Here is an 18,561-nt window from a genome sequence, read left to right as displayed (position 1 = left end):
AGATGTAGGCCAGAACTAAACCCTTCATTGTACTTACCTAATGGAATCGTGGTAGACCAACCTGTCTCCTAGAGTGACCTGGAAATGCAGAAATTTGTGTGTGGAGTGTATGTAAATGGGGAGAGACTTGTAATTAAGAGTCCTACCTTACTATTTTTACTTCCAAATGACTTGAAGATTGAAATAAAAAATAAAAGTGCTGTGATCAGATATATTGATTATCATTCCCTAGAAGGGAAGATGGCCCCAGCACTCAGTTCTGCCTTACTTGTATGCTATGATTCCATTCAAGTATAAAACTATTTTTAAATTTCAATCCCTTTTGTTTTAAGGAAATGGCTTTTTAGACCTGGGAATTATATATTTTCCCCAGCAATCTTAGGAAACAGATATCCCACTTGTACTGGCTCTCACCAAAGCCTGAAATCAGTCTTTAAACAAATGGCTGAAAAAAATCAGGCATTTTTTTGAGAGTGAGCCTGCACAGAACATGTCTCTGCTTTTCAGTTTTTGGGAACAAAGAGAATATTGTCAGGTGTGATCATATTGAGGCAGAATGGCTTGCATTAGCCATAGGTTTCCTGTGGATTGCTTTGCAAGGGAGGGGAAGAGGCTGTGACATGGGTGAGTACTGTATGCACTCAGAGTGTTGCATTCCTTGGGTGAAGGGGATGCTTGCAATGAGGATATGGATGTGTTTATTCCAAAAAACCCTATTCACAATCTAGCTCATTAATTAGGACAATAAACAATTGCTGACTGTCCTAAACATTCACTGCCAGTAACACAGGAGAGGACTGTGTTGGAAGATGGCCAAAGTGATAGGATTATGTTTTGAGCCTCTCAAAGATTATGCTGGAAATAACTACACCTTTTACTTGAAACCTTGAGAGCTTCTGCACCTACTCAGGCAGGTTAGCTGGGCCCCTGCATTGGTGCAGCTCCTGTCCTGGAGGCTTTCAGGAAGTCTGGTAAAGCTGGCTGCATTCAAAATTCACAGTAGCTCCTCCTGGAGTAGACCAAGAATATTCAGCTTTGGAAAGGCCAGGGTCAGTGCTCTGTGGTCTGTGCCAGCTCCTGACCTCTGCTCCAGTCTGAAGCAGACAGAGCTCCCAGCTCTGTGCCTCCTCAGAGCTCCCTTTACAGTATCTAGTGAAGCTGAAAAGTTACTAAATTATCCCAGATACAATTCCCAGAACCAAAATTGCTTCCACACTCACACATTTGTCTAAAATTTGATACAGTTCGGTGGGCTTTTTTTTTTCCACATTCAATCCCAGAACCAAATGAAAAGGGTATGAAAATTTTGAAGTATTTCTGTAATTGGAAAATAGTCTCCCTAATGGTGAGTGGTTTGAATTTTCCTGGAGCATTTTTGTACTTTTGTTTTTGTAAGAACTGGGTTCTGGAAACCAGTCAAGTAGTACATGAGTATAAGAATCCAAGACATATTGAAACCATTTTAAAGCCTGTGTTCTATAAATGTAGGGTTTAAAAGAATGTGTAAAATGGGAGTGGCTGTAAGAAATGTTTTAAGAGATTTGAATTAAAAAAAAAAAAACCACCAAAAAACGGAACCCCCAGTATGACTGGCAGGGAGAAAATAGTTCATTAGGAAACATTGCAAAATAATAGGACAATCCTAAGAAAAAGATACTACACTTGCAAAATAACTTTAAAAGCTCTCAGTAGTGTATTACAAATATTAACTCTTCTGGGACGTGGCAAGACTTACTTACTTACAAATGCACTAGCGTGGCTCCTGCAGTGGCTGTACTTAAGGAAGACCTGCTCTGACAAATTGCCCAGCAAGTGCCCTGTGGGTCACATGAGGGGTGACTTCTGCCTGTGTCTGTGTCAGGGTCTGCAGTGGAAACCCAGAGATGTCCATGGTTCCCAGAGCTGTGAGGCAGGGCAGTCAGCTAATTCATTTATCTGCTCCTTCAACAAGATGGTTCCAAGACCACAGCTTAAAGCTGCCTCTGCATCTCTTCAGCTCATCCCAGCACAATTGGAGCAGATTTTAAAAGCAAACCCAGCTTGCTGTTGCTTTGGATCTCACCAGTTCATGCTGTGGTGTTCAGCCTGTGGGTGAGCTGGGGTACAGCGTGTGTGCTCCCCAGCATCCTTCCAGCTGCCCCTTCCTTCTCCAGGGTTTGGGAAGAGGTGGTAGGAGTACTCTGACTTCTCTCCTGGCTAAAAGGTTTTGTGCTTGGATGAGACAGGGGAGAGGAGTGATGCTGACTTGAGATGAGGGTGGGCTATGTCAGGTGTTCACCTTTCCCTCCTCCAAAGGTGCAGCCATCCCGTGCATGTAACTGAGCCTCAGACAAAGCAGAGCCAGCCCTGGTTGTGCTGTGGGTGTGCAGTGGGTCTGGCAGAGCTGGGCAAGGGCTGAGGCATCGTCCCTCTGTGGCACTGAAATGTGTGTGTGCCTGCCCAGACACTGCCAAGCCGTGTTCTGGGAGTCACAGGGGTGATTTAGGGAAAACAGCAAGAGTAGTGCTGTGGGAGAAGGTTTCTGCAGGTAACCTGTCTTACATTTTCCTGTTCCTGAAATGTGCTTTTTGTAACGTGTGCATATACTGCAGGAGCTGTCCTGGGCCAGTTCTGTTTAACACCCTGAAATGCACTTCTTCGTTACCTCTGCCATGAAACTGTTCCTGCATCTGGACAAATAAACTTGGTTTTGCTCAGCATCTCATTATCTATGCCAGAATTTCTTACACATAGTTATTGCTCTCATTTATAGAGATGCCAACATCTCTATATGTATAGAGATGCCAAGTGATTTCTGCAGTGTAAATGTGCTTTCCACAGTATGAATTAATACTCTGATTCAAGTGGCATTAAATGGAAAGCAGTTTTGAACAGCTGGATGCATTTGAAGGTAACTGTGAGAAAAACAATTTTGTACAAATTGCTCAGAGGATCTCTGGTGATTAAGGGAAGACTTTCCATGGCACAGTGGGTCCCAGAGGCTGAGCCTGGGACAGGGGCTGTTGCACCACTGTACTGGTGTCCCTAATGGTCTGCTGCTGTTACAGGCTGGTGTGTGAATGATGGCTTTGCACAGCTCCTCAGCTTAGCTCTGCTCCAGGATTCACTATGTCTCCTTTGTCCTTTTTGTGCTGATCAGGGTCCAGAAGTATTGCTTAATTTCATCTCCAGAAGTATTGCTCAATCTTTTAGTTCCAGTGATGCAACAGAAATGGGGTGAAAGCTGTTGAATGGTTAACTTTTATCCACTAACCATTAGTCCCAGCTTTGGAAGAATTTGCAGAGGAGTTACAGATCTTGCCGTATCTCAAACAGACAGCAGTTGTTCTTCCTCCCAAGCAGAGAGTAAGTCAGAAATCACACTTTTACCTTGCAGGTATAAACCATGCTGGTAGTGCTTGGGAAGGGTTCCAGAACAAAAGCTGTAGCTGATTGCTTCAGCCAGCATCTGGCTGCCCTGCACACAGGGAGGACAGGAGGTCTCAAAAGTCAGCCCAGACCCATGTCAGATATTGCAGGTTGTAACTGCTACGAATCCACCTGGGCATTGAGTCCATTTAATCATCTTTGTGGTACTAGATACAGGAATTGCTTGGTCAAAATCAGTCAGTGGTGTTTTATTGCCTGTAGTTGGAGTAGCAAAGAGTTTATCTTCCTTTGCAAGCTGGTGCTCTTAATATTGAAATAACTTTTTTTGTGGTTTCCTGTGTTGACTGCTTACGTGGAGTGACTGTGTGTGGGTGGGGGAGGCTGTGTTACTGTGAGGTTTTGACAGAAATTCCTTGTGCTCAGAGAGCAGCAGCATGAGGGCAGAGGGTGAGTGGGGTTTTCTTCCTGTTGGATGACAGTGGGTTTTTCCACTGCTTCTTAAGCATGTTGGATTGCCCTCAAATTTTTGTAAAAAGTAGGACTAGGATAACATGATGTTCTGTATTGGCTACTCCATGACTGGAGTACTGAAGCCAATTTTAAATATGATATGGATGTTACCAGGAATAGAAACCTCTCCTAGGAAATGAATGCCACTTCTCATCAGGGTCTATCCAGCAAATGCTCTGCAAGATTTTGTTTCACAACAGCATAATTTGGAACCAGCACAGCTCATAGTTGAGCATTCAGAAGCTGTTTGCCTAGAAATGTATGTATGTATGTATGTATGTATGTATGTATGTATGTATGTATGTATGTATGTATGTATGTATGTATGTATGTATGTATATATGTAACAGGGGGAATTTTAGGGGACAGTCCCTCTACAACTGCCAGATATAGTGAGAAATGTTAATGTGAAAACGGGTTGGTTTTTCAGCTGCAATGAGATATGTGCTCTTTTCCAAGAACTGGATTATTGTAGTTCAGAAATGCCAGTTCTGAACCAGTTATAGCTGGAGAAGGACACAGCTATCTAGCAATCCACTGGAAATAACATTATTCCATTAGCTGGCTTCCTCTTCAGTACTCTTGTGATGTAAGTCAATGATTTTAGCTTTAATTATATATTCTGTCATGCTTTTTATATTGGAGAGAGGGAGTAGCTGCCCCATGCCACACCACCCTTGCTAAATCCAGTACATCCTGTTTTATTTTTGAAAACTTTTCAAGGTGAGGTCACTGTTTCTAAAGCTGCTCTCAGGTTCTGAGAGCTACAGCCTTAGAATCTGTCGTGTCTGACAGGTCTCAGGGAGGAATTCCCTCTTTCAGGAAAATGCAATTCTGCTGGTCTGCACAGGAGGTCTGACCCCATCCTCTGCTCCAGCTGTCCCCAGGGGGAGGTGCAGTAGATGCTCTGCAGTTCTTCTGTTCTGTTCTGGGACCTGTTGAGTAGACAGCCTGCTGACAGCCAGGAAGCAACAGTTCAGACTGTTGTGAATGCTGACATTTTGTTTTCTCTGGTCCAATGTGGGAGAAAACTGACTGGGAGTTACAGGAAGGACCTTTTGTATTGCATGAATTCTTTTACCTTGTGGAGAGGAACATTGGCAGGACGGTGGGGAGCTGGCAGGATGGTGGGAGAAGGATGTAAACACTGTAAAGACTGAGCTGCTGAGAGCTCTGGTGGCTACAAACCACCATTGGTCCAGCTTCACCAGGAGCCATGCTCTGCCTCTCACACTGAGCACTTCCTTCCACATGAATTGTTTCATGGAAACTGAGGGGCTCTGTGGAATTGAATTCTGCACAACAAACTTGGGTTCAGTAATTAAGTGTCAAACTTTGTGCTGAAAAAATCTTTCAGTGATGACTAACAAAGAAGAAGAATATTTTATTTTCCACAAATCACTGGCTGCTTGGCTGGCAGTAGTTGTGGGATGTGATCCAAACCCATTGAATGGCAGTGGCTCTCATTCTGCTCACTTCACTGGAGCTGACCTACAGGGTGGTCTGCTGTGGCTCATCCTTGTTAGTGCAGTTTAGTCCAGCAGTCCTAGGGGTGAGCCCAGGATGCCTCTGCTCTATTGTACAGGCACAAAGGAGGCTGGCTGGGCAGTGGAGAGCTTGTGCTCTAAACAGAGACATCAACAGTTCCTGCTGGTTGGGAATGGGCAACAGGAGAGAGGGAGAGCAAAATTAAAAGCTTGGAGCCTGGTGTGGAGTAAAAGAGATGGCAAAAGAAGACATCCACCAGGGTTGATAATCCCCTGTGAAGTCTTGTTTGTGGTTTGTCTTGGAAGGTGCTGGCCAGTTCCCATTGCCTGTATATCCCAAACTCACTGCTTGTGCATTCAGGTAACCTCTTCATGGTCTCAGAAGTTAACTGGGAGTCCAAGCATCTGATCCTGTTCTCAGCAGCTTTAACACCTCTCCAACAGCAGTGTATGCACCTCTAAGTTAAGCATGTGCCGAAGTACTTCATTACTCTGGTGTCAGGTGCTCAGTACATGAGCCTGGAAGGGCATTGGGAGAGTTTTACAGTGACATGACTCTGAGAAGAAACAGAGGGTGTTTGTGTTTGGTGTAGCTAATCTGGAATCCACACAAACACCAAATTAATCTCATTTAAAAGCTTTGCATTAAGTCTGTTTACTGTAAAGGAACCTCCCTCAGTTCTCCACCTTCTTTTTGTTTCCTGGTGTGTTTTCATTTGGGAAAGCTGCAGTGTGAATATGTTCTCTGTGCTCAACTGAACAGCAGTACTTCTGCAGTTTTTGGTCTTATTGTTCAAAAAGGAAAGCCACAACATCATTAGCTTTTCTCCCTTTCTCCTTTGGATTGCCTTTCATTCCTGCTCAGGTCTTACCCAAAACCTGCTTACATCCCTGTTTCCTATCCCTTCAGCTTCCTCAAATGCAATGACTCAGCAGCTCCAGGATGAATTTGACAGCAGTGTGGAGAATGCAGAAGCTTGGATGAAGGCCATCCAAGAGAGACTGAGGATCAATGACAACACCAAAGGACCTCGATCTGCCCTGGAAGCCAGACTGAGAGAGACTGAGGTAAGGGAGGAGCACTGGGATTCAGAGGTGGCTCTCACTCTGGAGTTTTCCAGCAGGAAATTGTCAGCAGCCCCTGCTTGTTGGAGCATTGGGCCTGTGTGGATGGGTTCACATCAGTATTCTTTTAAATTTTCTATTTGCAAATTGTTTACAGATGTAGAAAAAGAGGGTGGCAATTTGCTGTCACTGGCTTCCAAGCTGTTCAGATTGATTTGGAACACTAGCAGCAGGTTTGGCAGGTTAAAATGTTTACACGCTCCTCAAGCCTGGAACAATTTGCTTGCTGCCTGCAATTACCATAGTAATTTGCAGACAACCAGCATATAGTATAAAAGAATCAGATCATGTTAGTGTTCCACCCCCTCCAGCACTCTGGCACTGATAGAGAAAGATTGCAGTGTCCTGGTAATGGGCTGGTTTAGAGTAATTCCCTTGTCCTTTTCCATAACCCTGATGATAACAGATCCCCTTTATGATCTGTTCAATTAAAAGGTAAAAGTTCTCATTTTTTTCCTAGTTTTACTTAATCTGTTTTATAACTCTTCTCAGTGAGATCCTGTTGCAGATTGTGCCTGCTCTCTTACAACGATTTCACATTCATTAACTTCAGTTTCATTAGATGTTATCTAGGTCTTGTCATCTCAGCAAAGGGAACACTCCTGATTGTCCCATTTGTACCATTGGAGGGAGTGGTGATCTTTCTATGACTAACATTTAAACTATTTTTATACTTTTATTACCTGTAATTCCAAGTAATCTGTTCTCTAATTTAAATGGTAAGATTTTTCCCATTGTTACTTACACAAAGGGAGAGGCTTTGGGGTATCTACTTATATTTGGTCTGCCTCTTCTGAAGTTTGACAAAAAAATGTTGCAGGCTTACATGGATGGTGAGGTAGTTTACAGTGATGTCTTCAGCATTTTTCCTTACCTGTGGTGTATGGATCTTGCCTGTGGCATAATATAGAGACTGTTCATGGATGCTGGCTAGACTTGCATGTCAGTCATAAAAATCTGAAGCATTTCATCGATAGTTTTATTTTTCTGACCTTAAATTATTTTTACCTTTTTCTTTTGTCTGGGAAACTGTGAGTCTCAAGAAACGCACAAGAGACACAGGAACTCGAGTAGAAGAGTGGTAGTTTGGCAAAGGGGGAATATTCATGGCAGAGACAACAAGTTACAGGTCTAGAGATTTGTGGTGATGTGATATGGCCTGAACTGCTGAAGCCTCTTTACTTCTTTGGGCTTCACAAGAGGTCTGTAACATGCAGAAAATCATGTTAAGAAATTCTTTCAACTCAGACTTTGGAGATTCATCATTTTAAAGATTAACAAGTTCTGTCTTCCTATGTATGCCTTAACCACCTCCTGCTCCTTCATCCTGCCTCCCTTCTGGGCCTGTCTTCTGTCTCCAGCTCAGATGTCCTCATGATGTGCTCACTGCTTCACCTACTGACTGTGTTCAAAACTACTGTTTGGTTTTCAGATCTTTTTTTTTTTGCACCTGGCTTGCCAGGTTTTTTTCATGCTTCCTTCCTGTGGTTTATTTTCTGTTAATTTGTTAATGAAAATATCAGCCAATGAGACAAGTCATGTAAAAAACAGATTTGAAAAAGAAAAATGGCTGTACAGCCACTGCTTTCTCTCCAGCTGTTGTTTGCTTTTAATTGCTGGAAGAATATCAGGCTTCGAATGCAGCTTTACTCTTACACTCTACCTGTTGGATGATAGCTGTGGCTTGTATTTTCTTGCTTTGCCCTGCCCTCTGCCCTGCTTCCCCAGATTCTATCAATCACACCTTTCTTAGTAAATAATTTCTCCAAACAACTGTTGATATATCACAGGCAGGTGTGCTGCCTACGTGCCAAAAGAACAGGCTTTGCTCTTCCCAGAATGTGGGACTGGAGATCCAAAGGCCTTTTACTTGTCTCACCTTTGCAGTAGCTGACATGGTCAAATCCCATAGGCCTGATTTTACCAAAAGTAATTGCTGGTTTTGGAAATCTTGGTGTTTGCATTGCAGAAGCCTTTTTCTTCAAACTGGAAAGTCTGCAGTTTGCCAGGAGTTTATGGAAGACCAGCAAGAAAAGCTAATTTGATAGTATCAGAAGTTTGGCTAAAGTAATGTTGAAAGCTGACATCTGAATTGGGGGATAATTAATCTGTTAAATTGTACAGAACTTCTGCTGATTTTTCCATCTCTGGATACTTAAAATTAGATGACTCCACTTTCAGTTCCTGGCATTCCTATTTGTGTAAGATACACATTTTCACCAATTCATAACTTAGCAGTTTTAGGTCGAAGCAAAAAATTCCACTAGTTAAATTCTCTTGGCTTCTTTTCTAAGCCAACTTGTATTTGCACTAGGAAGCCTTTTTAATATGCTTCATGATTTCTTATAGCATAGCTTAAATGGAGAGGTTTCAGTGTAGCCTGTGGAGGTTTCCTCTTTGTGCTTTGGCAGGTGGGGAAGAGCAGCTGGCCTGTGGCAACACAGTGCTGTAACCTTATAACAGCAGTGGAAACACAGACACAGGCATTTCAGAGAGGATGGTCTGGTTTTTTAGCTAACTTAAATGTTTTTCAACTGCTGTGTGGTTTTCAATTAAATTCAGTCCTTTAGGATGCTCAAGAATAAACATGTCTGAACAAACGTTCCTATTTTCCTTTCAGGAGGAACTGCAGAAGGTGGGAAGGGTTAATTGTCTGTGCTGTAGGGAAATGTTTCCATCCCATGGCAGTGTCGTGTTAACAACTGGACTCAATGATTGTGAGGGTCTTTTCCAACCTAAATGATTCTATGAGTTCATGATTCCTGGGTAAAAACAAAGCTGGCATTTCATCAGTTATCCTTGTTTTCTTTCCATGCTTTCAGTTTCATTTGTTTTTCCCATAGAAAATCCGTGCCCTGGAACCAGAAGGCAGCTTGAAAATGGACTTGATTCTTGTGAAGGCAGATGCTGCTCTTCGCAGCATCAGTGAGGAGAAGAAGCATGAGGTACTCTCCAAACTGAAGGACATTAAAGCCCTGTGGGAAGAGACAGCCATATACATTACTCATTGTCACAGGTAAGACAAACACTCTTGGGTGTGTTGAGGCAGCTGTTTCCTCCAGTGCTTTCATAAAGTGCTTCCTGCTTCTCTCTGCTCCCCTGGAGTGTAGATAGCAAATCCCAGTCCCATGAGCATTTTGGGGACTGTGTGGGGAGAGAGGATCAGTGAGACCTCAGTGCTCTGCCTTCACCACCTGGCCCACCCACCCCAGGATCTGCAATGATGAGTTTGGTCAGGGCCTTTTACAGAATATTTCCTCCCCAAAGCAGAGAGGACCTGGGAAATGAATCCAAGCCCTGAGAAGTCAGAGCAAGTTACAATTGCTGAGAACCTTGTGCCCTGCTTTGAAGGCCTTTTGAACTTGTTGATCTCCACTGCTCCCATCATCATTTCCTCTAACTCCTCTCTCTTGCTCCCCCAACAGCCGCATTGAGTGGGTCTGGCTGCACTGGAGCGAGTACCTGAAAGCCCAGAATGAGTTTTACACATGGATTCACAACATGAGGGTCACCTTGGAGCCTGACATTGAGTTGCAGCTTGGCTTAAAGGAGAAGCAGTGGCAGCTGAGCCATGCTCAGGTTTTGCAGAATGATGTCCTAAATCAGTCAGTCCTGCTGGAAAGGCTGCTGGAGGAAGCTGCTTCGTTGTTCAGCAGGATAGGTGACCCCAGCGTTGATGAGGATGCTCAGAAGAAAATGAGGGTGGAATATGAAGGAATCAGACAAGAAGCTCAGGTACACTTATAAAGAGTGGGAGGTGTTCAAATTCCTCCCATCTGTGGTGTTGCTTGCTACTTTCTTCTTGAGTGATGGCTTACCTGGTAGGGCTGCAAAAGGAAGCAGAGCTGAGGACTCCTGTTCTTTCAGTCAATGGACTGTTTGAAGCAATTGTCAAGTCCCAAGATGAGCTGTTGTCCTGGGGTGATGTTAATTGGGATGCTCTTACGAGGTGCTTTATAGTGTGTTTCTGTAAAGTAGCTGCAGGCTGCTTGCTGTGACCTAGTGAATATTGCTTCAGGTCATCTCTGTATAAAGTTTGAGTTGTTCCTCATCTTTCAGCACATTAGTGGTTCATGTATAACCAAATGCAGAGTACCCGTGCCAGGAGCCAGGGAATATTACATGGACACAGCCTTGCTGGAGGAAGTAGGATTAGTTGGGACCCAGAGCTGCCCTCCCTGCCTGCAGAACTGGGAAACACAGAGGTGGGAGTCAGCTCTGGCCCAACACTTTGCTCAGTGGCCACTTCCACTATCTGAAAGATTTTCATGCACACAGATACTAGTTCTTGCCCAATACTTATCTTCCAGCTTGAACAGTTGTTAGGCTGGTGTAAGATCCAGCTTCATCTTTTAATACTAGTGATTTCCTTTCACCCTGTTTTTGTGTAGAGATTTCAGAAAATGCTTGTACTTTTCACTTCTAAAACTCAAATAAAGACAGGATTAGACCCTGTGGTATGGCTGAGGGGCAGACATCTGTGGATGGGCAGAAGAATTCAATTTCTTACTAATCAAATCAATAGGAATACTCAAAGGGGTATTTTAAATATATATAGATACATCTATACCAAACATATAGAAATTAAAACCTAGTTTTTGCTCACAGTGACTTCCAGAATTTCATAGGCTGGAATTACCTGGTGCAAATAGAAATCATTTCCATCACATTGGTTCTGCTGTCTGCCTCTATTATAATGCTGCCTTCTATTAATTCCCACACCTACACACCAGTCCAGAAATGGAGCCTGACAGTGATGGATGCTTTCCCCTCCCTGGATGCTGTTTTACAAAGTTAACTTCAGATCACACTGGAAGAACAACAACATTCCATTGCCCTGCTTGCCCCATAGATACATTTTCTCTTTCGAAGTAAAATACCCCAAGCCCCAAAAGTGACAAAAACCCCCCTTAGCTGGCATCTTTTGTGAGCATGTAGTTCAGGTACTTTTCTAGCCATAAATATACAACTACTGCTAATGTCTCCAAAATCTAGAGTATGTTTGGAAATTCTGTAGCTGCAGCTGCCACAGAGAAGCCACCAGCAGACTTGGGCCTCAACACTGATTATTTATTTTTAAAGGCAGATCCCTTGATTACAAGGCATCAGGATATACAAATAAGAAGGTTCCTGGGAATTCAGGAGTTGTCTGTCTAGATTGCCATTTCAAATTATCATTCACTACCTCCTCACCAAAATTGTCTTTGGTTTTGAAGCCGGAGACAGTCAGTAGTTATTTCAATAAAGCTGTTCTTTTAGACAAGTAATTTGAATGCTCCAAGCCAGAATGTGACCTCTGTGAGACTGATTTTACATGGTGTGATTTCTCTAACCGACTTGGATATGTGCTGGTGTAAATGAGATCAGGAAGTGGCTCATACTAGTTAGACAAAATATGTCTTTATGTTTCCAGCCAACTGAGACACTAGAAAAAGCTTTTCTTTGGCATTGGTTATGAATACCACGTTTCATAGAAGGATGGAGTAAGAGAATCCAGCTAAGAAATTCCTCTTTCAGGAGGTATGGAACAAAAAAGGGAGTTGGAAAACCTTGGATTTTGCAACTGAAGTAAATGAGGAGTTTATTATCTAATGCCAAGGTGACAGGCACCTTGGGAATTGTGTTGGAAAGTATAAAAGTTGTTAGGGAAACCCTGCCACCTCTTCCAGTGGGCAGGAGGCATGAGTGAATGAATGAAAGAGACACAGGAGTTGTAAGGGGATTGTTCTGGCCCCTGACATGATGAGAGGCCAGACTAAATGTGACTTGCAGATGCCAGCTGAATGCCTGAGCACTGGAGGCTCACTGGTGTTTGTAGATTACTCTGGTGTTTGAAGGGCATTTTTAGACCCTGTGCAGTTGTCCAGCTCTATCAGAAGGGAGCCTCTTGGACAGTGTTTCTTAAATGGTTTGCCTGTGATATTGCTTCTTTGGTATGAGCAAATGGTGGGAGGTTTTTTTTTTCCTTAGTGCTAACATGTGTCTTTAACATTCCCAAATTTTAAAAGCATATCTTTTAATTACATTGATAGGAATATTTTTAGATGTGGCAGTCATTTCCTACAAGCTTTCCCTCTCCCAGGAAATTAAAAATATGCAGAGGTAAATGGTTGTGTGTTTCAGCATAAATGATGATTGAAAATGGTAAGAAAAGTTATGATGTATGGGAAGTTGATATTTAGGAAATATATTAAATACTTTTGAGCACATCAGATTAATTTCAGTCCATGTTGTCTCTGTTAACTGAAACCCAGACACAATAGTTTGCTAAGGTATCCCAAGGGTAAGACTAAAAGCACCAGAAGGGCTACAGGAGCTTTCTGTACTCTCCCTGAGACTCTACAGGGATTTAAAGTGGGAACTTCCTCTATGTGCTCTAGATTGCCTTCCAGAGGAGGCTAATTTGCCTTCCCTGACTGTGAAGGGAGCTTAGGGGAGAGGGCTTCCTAAGCCTCTGGGCATCGTCCTTGAGCACCCAGGGCTGCCCAGACACATCCCTTTCTCTGCAGCCCATGGCCAACCCATTCCTTTCCTGTCTGTGCTCTTACTCTTTGCAGGGCCCTGTCCTTGCTTCATGTCTCCTCACTTCAGCCTAGTGAATGTGGATGTTGAATTTCACCCTGTCCTGCTCCCCAAGCAGCTAACCTAACAGGAGCTGGTGATACCTCGTTTTTCATCACTGGAAAGTTTTCCTGCTTAACCTCTTGTGGGGGAGGGCTCAGCCAACTCTTTGTAACCTTTTGTCTGACAGCTGGCACGGTCTGTCCAGACCCATGGCATCTGTTTCTTGACCTCACAGACCAACCAAAACTGCTTATTCCTTTATTTTAGCTGGCCAAGGGTAGGTTGTTTTGACTTCCTTTTGAACCCCCCTGTACATAAGCCTAAGATTTTTGAGCTTAATAACATCTCTGCTTTGTTATTTTGATTTATGCCTTTTGGAGCTTCTGCCAGTAAAATAATCTAATTCCCTGGAGTCAATTCAATAGGCTTAGCCTGAATTGGGTCACTTTGATGTGTGGCCCTTTTACACTGCTGTAAGGTTGTCTTCTTCAGATCCTTGGCTTGAGGCTGAAGCATGAACTGTTTAGCCTCTGCAGATTTGAGAATTGTCAGATGGGGATTTAGCAAGTGAGGTGGTCTGCTGGACACATCTTGGCCACAGAAGTCTGCAGCCATAATTCTACCCTTTGGTTTCATCCAAACCTGTGTATGGCTGGTGCTGTAAAGACCATGCCCTAATAAATGGGCAGTGTTTCATTCTCCATGGGAAAGCAGTGTCCCTTAGCTGTCCCTCTTGTGTCCCACAGCAAGTCAGCTAACTAGAGGGGAGTCACTCAGGGTTTGCAAAGTCAGCAGAGACTGAAGTGGCAGTGTGAAAACCAGGCTGGTGGTGTTGCACTTGCAGGGCGGTGGCTTTGCAGTGCACCGTGGGCATGCCCTGTCCCAAAGGAGAAGGGCAGAGTCCCAGAGGGACTGCCACCCCCAGGACATGGGGCATCCTGCTGGCCTGGCTGCAGAGCAGGCTGACAGAATGGAGGTGGCTCACTGCCACCTCAGGCAGGTGTGGGGACCTGTCCAGACAAGGGACAAGGGAAATGCAAAGGGGTTTTTCAGCTCTACCCAGCATGGCAGCTGTTCCCCTGCTTGCCCTGGAGGGCAGCTGCCCAGAGGACACTGCTGTGTCCTGTGTTACAGAAAATGAAACTTGGCCCATTGTCTGTGAGAGCAAAGGGTGCTTTCAAGCATGCAAGCTCTAAATGGATTGCACAAGGAGTGATTTTTTTGGTAATCTAATGTAACCACAGTGTACCTCAGTTGCTCTCCGTGCCAACTGGAGAAGGGCAGGAAAAATCAGTCTGATTTTGCAGAAGATAATACTTAGGCTGAATATTATACTAGTGAAACAACAGAGCAGGGGATTTGTGTCAGAATCAAAAAGGCCTGAACTTGGGCTGGCAAACAAGGCCAGTGGAAGCAAATGTGGCTCTGTGAGGAGTGCCAGACTGGATCAGCAGGCAGCAGCTCATGATGTGCAGGCCCCTGTAAATTCAGGGATTGTTATAGGGTGCACAGGTAATAAATAACTTGAAAAATGAAGCCTGCTTTCCATTGGCTTGGATTTGCTTCCAGGGTCTGTGATACCACCACAGAATATTTTGTGACCTGCTAAGTAAGTACAAAAGCGCCTGGACCACACAATTGAAGGTGATGGTCATTCTCAATGCAGTTAAATAATGAAAACTATTTAAAACAATTTTCATGCCTCTACTGCATTCTTTTATTTTCGTTTTGAGAGATAAGATGTGCTCATCTTTATTTTTAACCCACAAGAGTAACTGCTTGTTTCTCAAATTGAAAACCAGAAACAAACTTCTGTCTCTTTTTCTAATGAGAGAGTAGGAAAAGAGAGAGTTGGAAAGCCAGAAAATCAGCTGACAGGGCCTTGCAGTTTGTGATCTTGGAGACTTAGACATTGAGAGCCTGCAGCAAAATCCAGACAGGAGCAAGCCTTTGTGTATTTTGTGTTCTGTTTCTCGAGTAAACTTTAAATTCCTGTGGAGGCCAGGTGTTATCAGGGCTCCTGAAAAGGGAGTCTTGTGTATAAATCCTGGGTTACAGTGTAGAGGAAAAAGAGCCAGATGAGCACAGTTCTCACTACTTCTGATGTCTCTTGTTACAGAACAGAGTGAAGCTGCTTGAAACAATTACCAAGGAACATGAGCAGTACAGCGCCAGTGTCAACCAGTTTCAGTCGTGGCTGAGTGGTGTCACAGAGAAATTAAACTGCTGCACTGGAGGAGCAACCAAGACCTCAGCAGAGGACAAGCTAAAGGCACTGAAGGTCCTTGAACAATGTAGCTCTAACAAGGAGCTAGGATTGTGTGGTTTTCATGCCCATATGTGTTGCTCAAACCATACAAGGGTGTTCTTCAGAAAAGAATTGCACATACAAAGTAGATGGTGGTTTTAGCATGGGCTAGGGCAGATGAGTTGTAAGAGGTCCTGAAACTGTTTGTATGTGTGGTTCTTCCAGTATGAGTCACAAACTGGTCTGGTTTGTTTTTCTTAAAGCCTGAGCTCCAACGGTTGTGTGATTCTTTGAGAATCTTGTTTAAATAAATCAGATTTGGAAACATGATCCAATTAGACCCTGAAGGTTCACAGTTTTTGAGAGTTTAGAGCTGGTGATTAAAATACCAGTTTTGAGAACAATATCCTCTATTTTGGTGCCAATGCTTTTAATGTTTAGCTTAAAATCCCTGAGATCCAACTATTAATATATGTCTAGTGCCTGCAGCTAGTTCCTGTTCTCTTTGTCAGAGATCTCAGGTGATAAGCATTAATGAAAACCAGTATTTTAAGAATCAATGGCAATTAATATTACTCAGAAGGCAGTCAGATGACTAACCCTGGCTTCTGGTCACTTGAAAAAAGACATATTTTGAAATAATAGGTGAAAACCAAAATATGTACAATGAGGAGAGGTGGTCTTTTTTCCAACTGATTTCAGCTTTTCCCCCAGCTTCCCATTCTGCAGATAATCTTTATTTAACTTCTTTTTGCAGGAAATTGCCAAAGACATTAGGAGTGGTGGAAAGAAATGGAAGCACCTTGAAAATCAGTGTGCAGAGGTGATTCAGAATACCTCTCCACTTGGATCTGCAAGACTGAAGGATGAACTTGAAGAGCTAAGAAAAGCCTTGGAGAAGTTGAAACTGCTCAGTAGTGAGGAGGAGGAGAGATTGCTCAAGATCCAACAATCTGAAAGTGCCTATGAGTCCCAAGCCAGACAATTAGAAGCAGACATCCAGCAGCTGAGGAAAGATCTACAGAGACTAGAAAATGACCTGGACCCTGGGGAAGGGGAAAAGACTGAAGATGAGTTTGTAACTCTGTGGAAAAAATGCAATGTAAGTTGTTACCCTTTGTGTGGAGGATCAAGTGCAACCAGAGACTGAACATGCATAGTCACATCCAACAGATGCCTCATTGGTTAGAGATGATGAGGAAGGAGTATGAGTGTGTCTGAAGCACACAGAGGAAAATGTGACTGCCAGCAACGGAATCAATTGCCCCATCCTTCATCTTACACTGCACAGAAGGAGCAGGCTTGGAGGATGTGCTGCAGTTTGTGCCTAGAGTTCAAAGGGATCATATGCAAAAAGAGCACAATACAGAGCAAGCAACACAATTTGCTCCACTTAAAAAGAAGCAGGAAATGAATGCCTCACTGAATATATATAGACACAGACACAAATACATATATTTCTGGGGTGTTTGGTACGACCATTGCTATGGCATACCCATCACCTCTGTAAGACTGGTACCTCTCTTCCCTTACTAGTGGGCACATCATCAGTACCAAGAAGTCCCAAGATTGTAACAATGCAGCATTTGCACCAAAACCAATCTGCTGCAAAAATGAGTGCAAAAAAAAATGGTCACACATTAAGTAAATAAGAATCTTTCCTACTCATTTTCTCTCGAGGGCTGGTTTTGCATTTATTATCTGTTCTCAAAATGCCTTTCACTGCTGTTTGTATATCTAGAGCAATGCAGGACTAACTGGGAAAAGTATATGCAGAAAGGATCAAAAAGATCTAGACTGGTTCAATCCAGCTACATTTGCATGGGTTTTAGTTGTTTTTGTTTCCCTGAGTCACCCTAGCATTAACATTCTCTGTATGTGAGCTCTGAGAAAGATCTGTTCAGGCAAACAGATGCTTTTAAGACTGCTCCAAAAACGCAGCACCAGTGAACTGAAACCAGGCCTGTTTGGGATTCACTCTGTTCAAACGGTGAGCCCTGCAGATCAGATGCAGAGGCTGGGCAGTGTGAGGGGAGGAGAGAGAGCCTGCTGGAAAAAAAAACTGTTGCTGAGAATGTTTTCTGTCTTAGCAAAGACCATATTCCTTATAACCAGGAAAAAACCACTGAGAGGGGATTTGTGCATACCCTGAGATGCAGCCTTACTTCTTATTTGATATGGCAGACACTACATAAGGTGTGATCTCTTAATTTTTTTGTAATTAAGGCAACAAGAGCAGCTCTGGCTGCAGAAGAGTCAAAGATTGAGAGGCTGAAGGCTCAGCTTAAGGAACTGCTACGGTTTTCCCAAGATGTGCAGCCACATGCTGAGAGTGTTGTCTCTGCAATACAGCAGTATCAAAGGTACTGGGAAATCTGATTATGGTGGGCAGGTGGGGGAAATCTCTCAGGGATTGTCAGGGGCCTAGGAAAAAAAAGTGATATGCCATCCAGTTGTAGGTGATGGGTAGAAAAAAAAGCTTTTGATAATTACATCCGCCTCCGTGTTTCAGTCAAGCTGTAATTTTAGCCATTTGCTAGGAGCTGCAGGCTCCTGGTCATTTTCAAGCAATGATCCTGCATCATTAATGTTGTGTATGGTTTGGAGAAAATTAGATTGTTGGCAGCTAATTTGATCTAATTAGCATTTTATAATAATAATTTATGTATTTTGCTTGCCTTTCATGCCAGCAACTAGAAAATCAGGACAGGAGCTGTGGTAGTAAACGGTTCAGAAGAATTGTGGCCCTCCCTTGCTGAGTTTGTTGCAGTGACTCACCAGCCTTAGCAATTATTTGGCAGAGCTCATTCCCCTTCTCCTGGCAGCTTATATGCATGTTCCTGTTTTCAACTTGCCTTGGGTTGGAAACTCTGAAAGTTTAGCCTCTCCCAGACTTCAGTGTTTCCGTTTCCAGGCTGCCTGGAATCAGGAAGTAAAGAAGCTGCAGCAAATTTTCCAAACTAGAAGAAAGGATCATTTTTTTAAGGGAAAAAAGAAGGTCAGTTCTTTTCCTGTATCCCAGCTTATTTCCCTCTGTGCACAGTATGCTGTCCTGCTGGAAGGGTTGTAGGTCATTGTGGGAAAGGATTGCAGTTTAAAAACTAGCAAGTAAGCAAAGCTGAAAGAGGAGCAAAGAAGGCAGGGACTTCCCTGAGTAGAAAATGGCAGCTGCTTCTTTGCCAGCTTCTCTCCAGAGCTTCTTTGGGAAGTCTGGCAGCTTCCCACTGAGCCTGGCAGGGCAGCAGAGCAAATAGCAGA

General features: G+C 43.4%; 1 protein-coding gene across 3 annotated transcripts in view; it reads left to right on the top strand.

Annotated features, from left to right (window-relative positions):
* SYNE3 (spectrin repeat containing nuclear envelope family member 3) overlaps positions 1–18,561 on the top strand; it is a 74,961-nt gene that overhangs the window by 24,948 nt on the left and 31,452 nt on the right. For all 3 annotated transcript variants that reach the window (XM_030240706.2, XM_030240711.2, XM_030240710.2), the window contains exons 2-7: positions 6,277–6,434; positions 9,335–9,507; positions 9,917–10,226; positions 15,175–15,336; positions 16,061–16,405; positions 17,530–17,666. In XM_030240706.2, the coding sequence (XP_030096566.2) occupies positions 6,277–6,434; positions 9,335–9,507; positions 9,917–10,226; positions 15,175–15,336; positions 16,061–16,405; positions 17,530–17,666 (1,285 nt within the window). The remainder of the gene's footprint in view (positions 1–6,276; positions 6,435–9,334; positions 9,508–9,916; positions 10,227–15,174; positions 15,337–16,060; positions 16,406–17,529; positions 17,667–18,561) is intronic.

This window comes from Serinus canaria, chromosome 5 (genome assembly GCF_022539315.1).
Source record: "Serinus canaria isolate serCan28SL12 chromosome 5, serCan2020, whole genome shotgun sequence".
Classification (NCBI taxonomy): domain Eukaryota; kingdom Metazoa; phylum Chordata; class Aves; order Passeriformes; family Fringillidae; genus Serinus; species Serinus canaria.
The sequence above is the reverse complement of the archived record's forward strand: the minus strand, read 5'-3'. Positions and strand labels throughout refer to the sequence as shown.